At 47.7% G+C, this 9390-nt stretch overlaps 1 protein-coding gene across 1 annotated transcript; it reads right to left on the bottom strand.

Annotated features, from left to right (window-relative positions):
* Positions 1-829: 829 nt before the first annotated feature.
* klhdc4 (kelch domain containing 4) lies at positions 830-9054 on the bottom strand. The gene is made up of 13 exons (XM_030367031.1): positions 8822-9054; positions 8455-8546; positions 8164-8242; positions 7952-8050; positions 6954-7090; positions 6599-6691; positions 5646-5808; positions 5299-5377; positions 4855-5063; positions 4012-4237; positions 2512-2694; positions 2202-2375; positions 830-1411 (listed from the first exon to the last, which is right to left on the bottom strand). The coding sequence occupies exons 1-13, from the start codon at positions 8918-8920 to the stop codon at positions 1245-1247; spliced, it is 1800 nt and encodes a 599-aa protein (XP_030222891.1). The 5' UTR covers positions 8921-9054; the 3' UTR covers positions 830-1244.
* Between the last annotated feature and the right edge of the window lie 336 nt (positions 9055-9390).

Consider the following 9390-nt stretch of genomic DNA (forward strand, 5'->3'; position numbering starts at 1 on the left):
ACTAACATACCACAACCTGCTGCATGTCATTTTTCCCAAGCCCAACTTTCCTATCGACGACCCAAACAAATGTTTTACCTGTCGGCAGAACGCGAGCACAGGATGTGATGTCATTAAGACACCAGGTTAGGATGCTGCTTAGGGCCGCACCAAGATTTCACTGTTGAAGAATGAGAGTACTATTACGTCCAGGTCCAGGATTAAATCACATTTTGGCCGGGGGTAAAAATATTAAACACAATCAAATACATGAAATAGAATGAGTGTAAATTGCTTGTCAAGTGAGTGACGAAATATGTTTGAACTTTAAGATGTCTACCATCCTTCTATCCGTGATTCGATACGGTTTCTTAAATTGCAATCTGTGAAGGAAAACATATTTCCTTCACACCGTTAACTTACGCAAACGATGTTTTAAATAATTGCAATGAAGTAGTAAATCTTACCTATTTGGCCCCAAATGACTTCTCGCTATAACATTTAGCAGGTACTTAATGTTCACCGCAGTTCCGAGGCAGTCGAAAATATCCTTAATTGAGAGCTATATTAGCTTTTGATTGATCTACTTTGCCTATGAGCATGATTAACGGCACCTTGTAGTTTGTATTCGTGTCATGGTTTGAAATCACAGTGACAGACCCCAAAATGAGAAACCGGCTATCCGTAGAAGAGCAACTAAATAAGTATTAGCGAGAAGATTACAACTTCGTTGACTACGTAAAATGCCTCTTGAATTGCTTATTGTAAGAAACGGCCACTAGAGGGGGTAGATGTTCGATAAAAAAAAATCACATTCTACTTTCTGTTATGGCACAGGATTGACGAAGACTTGTTTCACAAATGCAACAGGCAGTCCTTTAATTGTTGAAATGATACAATAAAGAAAATTGTAATATGAATTGTAAACATTTAGTTTTGGCAGAGAACCTTCACTGATAGTGTTTCATTTAAAAGATGTAGGCTGTAATCAATCTGTATCATAAATCAACCCCAACTTCATGAATTTAAGTGGAGAATCTTTACTAGGATGGCAGATCCAATATGATGGTGCAGTCGGCAGAAAAAAAATATATAAAAAGAACCGTCTCAAAAGGATTTAATAAAACATTGAAATACAATGAGAGACACACACACACACACACACACACACACACACACACACACACACACACACACACACACACACACACACACACACACACACACACACACACACACACACACACACACACACACACGCCTTGCTATTGATCTTCATAGAAGACTTTAGCCATTGCAAGGCCGACCTTGCCCACTTTCTTGTCCTTGGCCTCGGGGCCCATGTTGGCCCGGGCCAGGCCCACCCAGTACTGCTCCGTCCTGGCCTGGTAGGCTTCCAGCGCCTCCTCCTTCTGCACCGGGGGGTGGTCCGCTGGAGACGGGGGGGGAGAGTTAGGGGTGAGGGCTTCACGCTCCCCAAAGTGAAGGCTGCAGCCGTGCTACAACACTTCCTTGCGAGTCGCGTCCTATGGAGATGAGGCTAGAGTGCTGGCTAGTGTTTGTGTCGGTCAGAGTTTGGAACGAATTGCTAGTGTGGAAGCGCTTCCGCTTTTTAAATATTGCTCCAGTGTTCAGAATTTGAATTGTTGAGATTGTTATTGGTGACAGCAGTTTGTTTAAACACCAGCTACTTACATGTTAAAACAAATCAATCCATGCAAAATAAAGTACGTTGCAAAAACGTTTAAAAAAAAAAAATCGCACAGGTAATTCTTTTGCATTTACATGATTAATCTATAAAAAGCAATACGGCTCAAAATATTTCTGAAATGCTCAAATAACTTCACTTGTGTAAAGCAATGTGTATTTCTTTCTATACGCATTTTTCAAATATCCTTTGCGTTCAAACAGGGTGTGAACGCAAAGGATTGTGGGTATTTTGGCTCGTTGAGGATCCATCGATGCATCCTTGAAAGATCTCGGAATTCTCAAAAAATAAAGGACGCGAGTTTCTGAGTGTTCTCAACATCGGAACAGTGCTTCTCGGCGTTCTATGACGTAGCGTCCTTAAAGGGGTGTATGAGTATGCTTCCTTCACTTTGGGAAACAACCTAAGACTTACCGCGGGACAGTGTTGACATGACTTAGAAATGTGCATATATGACAATTAAAATAGTCAAGCACAAGCTAAATAATTTATCTTTTAAATCCCGCACTATTACCGTTATCATCTTCATCGCTCTCTTCGTCAGATTCTTCCTCTTGCTCCTCTTTGGCTCCGCCTCCTTTGGCCCCTTCTCCTTCGCCCTCTTCCCGCTCCCCCTCTTCCTCTTCCTCTTCCTCCTCCTCCTCGTCCTCATCCTCAGAATCAGACTCCTCCAGCCACACTTGAGTCTCTGTGTTGGAGGAAGGAGGAAGGAGAATATGAATGTGTGTTTGTGCACATTCACCCGTACATGCATCACATCAGCATCCTGTGAGTGCGTGCGTGCGTGCGTGCGTGCGTGCGTGCGCGTGTACGGTTCGACTCACTGGGATCCATCTCCACCAGCACCTCCCACTGCTCCATCTTGTTGAGGTCCAGGCAGTAGAAGTCGTTGAGGGTGAACTGCCGGTCGCCCACCTCGAACATGCCCCCGTACAGGTACAGCTTGCCCTGACGCACCGTTGCCATGGCGCTGCAGCGCGAGCAGGGCTCCACCAGGGTGGCCCAGGCTGGGGGGGGGGGGGGGGCGGAGGTGTGAGAGGAGACAGACACCACTCATCTGGGACCAGCAGTCCAACTCTGCTAGAGCAAGACTACTAGGGGGGGGGGGCACACAGCCCCCAAAAACACTGACTGGATGATAGAGTGAAGCCCCCAGTAGAGAGCCCCCCCACACTGAAGGGGATCGAGTGATGCCCCCAGTAGAGAGCCCCCCCACACTGAAGGGGATCGAGTGATGCCCCCAGTAGAGAGCCCCCACACACTGAAGGGGATAGAGTGAAGCTCCCAGTAGAGAGCCCCCCCACACTGAAGGGGATAGAGTGAAGCTCCCAGTAGAGAGCCCCCCCACACTGAAGGAGATAGAGTGATGCCACCGGTAGAGAGAGACCCCCCACACTGAAGGGGATCGAGTGATGCCCCCAGTAGACAGCCCCCCCACACTGAAGGGGATCGAGTGATGCCCCCAGCAGAGAGCCCCCCCACACTGAAGGCGATAGAGTGAAGCTGGTTTCTGGTCTATCTATTCTCATTCTCATGGGGATATTCTACTGCAGATTTCTACACATCTGGGAGGGTGGAAGAAGCTTTCAGGAAGGCGTGTTATGCTTCTTTTCTGCACATATCCGGATAAATGGTGTTGATTTTAAACCTTTATAGACACAAGCATTTCCTGGAGGGAAGACTTTATCTTGTCTTCCCTCCAGGAAATGTTTTTGCCGGCTGAATATTTGTTTGTTGTTAGCTTTGTTCCACCTGTAAGCCTTAATCAGTCTCCTGATCCTCATATTGTCCTTGTGTTATTGCAGGGTTGGAAACAGGATGCCCACTTATTTCTGCGTCGGTACTGTTGACTCTTAATCAATATCTTATCATCAGTCGTCGCAGCAACCAGACAGCTGCCACTGCTAGTTTAGTTTTTAACATCGCAACATCACCGTGGAGCTACTGGCATGTACACAATACCTCATCAACCACACCAACAGACTATACACATTATCAACAACACCAACAGACTGTATACACATTATCAACAACACAAACAGCAGGGCTGCTCGATTATGGGAAAAATCATAATCACGATTATTTAGGTAAATATTGAAATCCCGATTAATCAAACAATTATTTTTGAGTTTGAAAACATGTTGTGTATCAGATATGTATCTGCACTTTCTATAAAACGCTAAAAAAAAAAAGTTACAAAAATATTTGTTGGAAAAGAAATTGTGATCGTTTGACGCCGAAATCGATCAAAAGTCGATGAATCGCCCAGCCCTAACCAACAGTCTGAAGTGGACTACATACTAAACAAACAGGCCACCACACACCTTCGTCATCGTCTTCCTCCTCTTCGTCCTCCTCCTCCTCCTGCGCTCCGGGGATCACCTCCTTGATGGTCATCACTGTGCCGTCCTCGGCAACAATCTCCTTGACGACCTCCACGGGGCCCTGGGCGACCGCCTCCTCCTCCCCCGCCTCAGCTCCCCCCTCCTCCTCCCCCCCTCCGGCGGCCTTCTTCCCCCGGCGCCTCTTCTTCTTCTCCGACTTGGTCCCCTGCAGCGCGGGGAAGAGCACTAGTGGTCAATATTGAAACCAGGAATATTATAGAGACAGAAAATAGAAACATGAAGCAGTTGTTCAGCATTTCTCTCAGAGAAAAAAACGTTGCAACTGAGAACTTCGATTAGAAAATAATGTGCAAAAATGTATCCAGCTCTTCTATTTCTATCAAATATTTATGAATAAAATAAACAAAAGATAATAGTTTCAACTTGATTATATTAGTTTTGAGATCGTTGATTTATTGCCCAGCCCCGATACGTACCCCGAGTTACCCCAATACGTACCCTGAGTTACCCCGATACGTACCCTGAGTTACCCCAATACGTACCCTGAGCTGCCCTGATAAGTACCCTGAGCTGATTAACTGCCCTGAGCTGGTTAGCTGCCCTGCTACGTACCCTGAGCTGGTTAGCTGCCCTGCTACGTACCCTGAGCTGGTTAGCTGCCCTGCTACGTACCCTGAGCTGGTTAGCTGCCCTGCTACGTACCCTGAGCTGGTTAGCTGCCCTGCTACGTACCCTGAGCTGGTTAGCTGCCCTGCTACGTACCCTGAGCTGGTTAGCTGCCCTGCTACGTACCCTGAGCTGGTTAGCTGCCCTGCTACGTACCCTGAGCTGCCCGGGGTACCAGCGGTTCTTGCCCCCGTCGTACAGGTACAGGTCGTTGTAGAAGTCTCCCTCCAGTGTCTCATCGTCCTCCTCGTCACACACCCCCCCGAAGAGCACGGCCCGCCCCCCCGGCCCCACCGCCAGCGAGAAGCCCGACCGCGGCGGGGGCTTGTTCCCCGCCGGGTTCACCCTGGACCAGGACCACTTCTCTGGGAGGGGGGGGGACAGGAACATGACATAGTGTTAATACTGCACCGTGGTGTTCAGCTGTTATATACAGTGAGGCTGCCTATTGGACTGCAGGGTCTACAGTCAGTCAGTCAGTCAGTCAGTCAGTCAGTCAGTCAGTCAGTCAGTCAGTCAGTCAGTCAGTCTGTCTGTCTGTCTGGGTGAACAGGATGTGTTAACCTAACCCTAATGAAGCCGTCCTCTGGTCGGGTTTACCTTGGTCGTCCTTCGACTCTCGCTTCAGGAGGAACATGTCAGAGTGGATGGTCCCCTTCTCCACGTCCTTCTTGGCTTTCTGCATTGGAACACACACACACACACACAGCAGTCACACACACACAGCACAGACACGCACACACCACACACACACAAATTAGGACAAAATGACAGAAAAGTTACCTCAACATCATGATAAAATAGAGACCGAAAGAAAGACAGTCAAACAGAACACACACACACACACACACACACACACACACACACACACACACACACACACACACACACACACACACACACACACACACACACACACACACACACACACACACACACACACACACCAGTTTGGAGTAGCCTCCGTAGACGATGACCCCGGAGGCGTCGGGCGTGCACGTCATCTGGCAGGCGGAGCGTGGCGAGGGGGCGGAGCCAGAGGGAGAGAGGCGGGACCAGGAGAAGGAGTCCAGGGAGAAGGCGTAGACGTCGTTGTAGTAGATGAAGTCCCTGAAAACAACAACAACAACAACGTGCGGACGGACGTGAGAACGGGGTCGGCTCAGCTCAGGAGGTACAGCAGGGTGTCTGGGCTCCCCCTTTAGTGTCGAGGTGTCCCTAATCCTAACTTCCCAACGAGTTTCCCGGTTGACTCCGCCGTCAGTGACTCGATGCGTGTATGAAGCATTTTGGATGAATGCCATAATGCAAATGTAACAATGTTTGGTGTGATACACAACGCATGCAATAAGAAACAATACAAAATAATGTAACACATCCATAAAGTGTCTCATGTGAACGTATGATCAAAGAAAAGCAAGCAAAGGATTAGTTGCATAGTGACGATTTTGCCTTCTGCTGCTTGTGGATGTTTTTATCGGTCCTTTGTTGATCGTGTGGGTCGCTTAGCGGGCTGTCCTCCAGGGGAGCCCTTCTCCTGGTGCCCCCCCCTCAATGGACCAGTGTGGTGACCGTCTCCTACCTGGTGCCCCCCCCCCTCAATGGACCAGTGTAGTGACCGTCTCCTACCTGATGCCCCTCCCTCAATGGACCAGTGTAGTGACTGTCTCCTACCTGGTGCCCCCCCCCTCAATGGACCAGTGTGGTGACTGTCTCCTACCTGGTGCCCCCCCCTCAATGGACCAGTGTGGTGACTGTCTCCTACCTGGTGCCCCCCCCTCAATGGACCAGTGTGGTGACTGTCTCCTACCTGGTGCCCCCCCCTCAATGGACCAGTGTAGTGACCGTCTCCTACCTGGTGCCCCCCCCTCAATGGACCAGTGTGGTGACTGACTCCTACCTGGTGCTCTCGTGGAAGCCTCCGAACACCAGCAGCTGCTTCTTGCTCAGAACCATCCGGTGACCGCTCCTCCCAGACGGGGCGCCTGTAGCTCTGGACGGACACACACACACACACACACACACACACACACACACACACACACACACACACACACACACACACACACACACACACACACACACACACACACACACACACACACACACACACACACACACTTGAGGCGTATGGGATGACAAACAACTTCCTAGTAGTCACAACATCGACAGGCCGTGTTCACCCAGTCTAGTCCCACAACCCTCTAGCAGCGATCCAATCAGCTCAGCCTGATCCCCCCACGCCCCCCACGTACTTGATGTTCTCCCAGGTGTGAGTGGCCAGGTGCAGCACCCAGAGGTCCTTGTAGTGGTAGAACTGTTCCCCGTCAGGAGAGGCAAACTCTCCCCCGAACACCCAGAGCTGCCCCCCCCCCTGGGGCACCACCACCGCCTGGGGGAAGAAAGACGGGGGTCACTGCCACCCTACACCGCCCAAACCCCCTCCCTACGTTTGGGTGCCTTCTATTCCGTTGATGGCGCCGTCGCACCAACATTGTACCGGGGGCGAAAATTGTACCGCCTACGTAATCCGCGTTCACAACTTCCAAAGCTGCCTGGCAACGGACTGACGCCATCGTCGGTTGCCTGGTAACGGACGATGGCGTTGAACGTTGCCTGGCAACGGACGATCGCGTTGAACGTTGCCTGGATGAGGTAGGAAGGTTGATGAACATTTGCGAACATTTGCGCTCATTCATTGAGCGTCACAAGACGAAATAACATAAAACAGATAACACTTATTTTACAAATGACATTTATTAGCGTTGTTAACTTTATATTTGCATTGTATTTAGATGTTTAATCGCATTTAGCTAGTAAACTGAGTGTATTAACACAAGCTAGCTAGACTACGATACACTTTAAACACTCAGTTTACTAGCTAAATTCAATACAATAGTAATATAAAGTAAAAACAAGTGTTGTCTGTATTATGTTTTTTCGTCTTTGCCAACATTGTGCAAAAGTTTGTTGAAACCTGCCTGGCAACGGCCAATCGCGTCGAACGACAACGTAATGTTTCGAACGCGGATTACGTAGGCGGTACAATTTTGGTGTGACAATGCCACTACTCAGAGCCCAAGGATAAACATACTTTAGTTTTTGTACCATAGGAAACCAACGGTTAAGTGGGCATTTTGTTTTTTTAAAAATGCCCTTCTGTGTGGTAATAAAATATGTGATAAGATATGCATCTTGTATGTACATTTGAGAAGGTGTTGTGTATCCAGCTGAGGGGGGGGGGGGGGCTCACCTGGTGGGCGCAGCGCGGTGGAGGGGGGTTGGGGATCTCCGACTTCACCCAGCTGTTCTTCTTAATGTTGTAGAAGTACAGCTCGTTGTACAGGTACGTCTATCAGGGAGCAGAGAGCCGGCTTCATCACAGCACGTTCAAACAGGTGTGTGACATCACTGAGGGTACAGGACAAGCCCTTCACCACACGTGTGTAGTTTAGATGTCACTACCTTTTTCCCATTGAAGAATTCTCCCCCAAAAAGGATGAGTTCATCCTTCTCAGGGTGGGGAGACAAAGATGCATTAAGCCTGGGTGAAAGACAGACAGACAGACAGACAGACAGAGTCAAATTATCGATCCTGGATAATTTTTTAATTCCCATTTAGGAAATCCCAGCAACGGCGTTCAAATCTTTAAAACAACAAAGTTCATCTCATCGTCTTAAGTATATAATTTTGGGGATTCATAAGTACATTAAGAGAGATTGATGATGATTTTGATGTAAACGTGAATGGATAACCTGGGCGATGGAGGCGGACATTCGGTTTCCACCACCTGGGTCTTCTTGGCATCAAGGTTCTGGAACTCGGCTATCAGAGCCTCCAAATCCTCCTACAGAACAATCAAGGAGGATATAAAGAACGATGAAGGCTGAAGGTTCATTTAAAGATCGGAAGCAACTGGGCAAAATATTACTATTCTGTTACTGTATAAACAATAACTAACATAGTTTATAATACATGGTTTATAACCAGATTATAATAAACAATGCTCAATAGAACAGCTATGCCGTTGTATCTCCCTAAAGATGCAACTATAAGTACATCATAGAGTTGTTGATGTTGTGTTGTGCTTTGTTTTCAGCATCATGGTACCGAGAACCCTACCTCCTCTCGTTTGGATCTCTTAGAAACCTTCTTCTCCATTTTGGCAGCTGTCTTCTCAGCTCCTTTTACCTTCTTCTCTTTCTTACCTTTTTTAACCATCCTGATGCTGAATGTTTCCTCAATTAAGTAGTTTTAAACTCAAATCAAAACCACATGGAACCATGCATGGGACAAGCGCTAGACAAACTTTTACGTCAGTTGACGTCAACTTCCGGCAACAATTTTGACATACTGCAGGATTGAATATCCCACAAGCGCCACCTAGTGTACTGGCAGAAACAACTTTTAATTTAAGTTATGCGTATCAAACATCAGGTGGAGAGAGAGACTAGGGGGCGAAAGTGTAGATTGTTTTTGTGTTGTGTGTATAGACGTTAATGGCTGTTGTAATGTGTGGAATGTACCTCATTACATTTCATTAATTTAGCAGACGCTGTTATGCAAACTTATTTAAAATAATTGCATTCAACAATTCCGATACAACCCAGAAATTGCAAGAATCATGCGAGTACATAAAAAGCATTGCATTGGTGAACTGCCTTTGCTTCTGTTGCATGTTGCCATTTACG

This window comes from Gadus morhua, chromosome 9 (genome assembly GCF_902167405.1).
Source record: "Gadus morhua chromosome 9, gadMor3.0, whole genome shotgun sequence".
In the NCBI taxonomy this organism is placed as follows: domain Eukaryota; kingdom Metazoa; phylum Chordata; class Actinopteri; order Gadiformes; family Gadidae; genus Gadus; species Gadus morhua.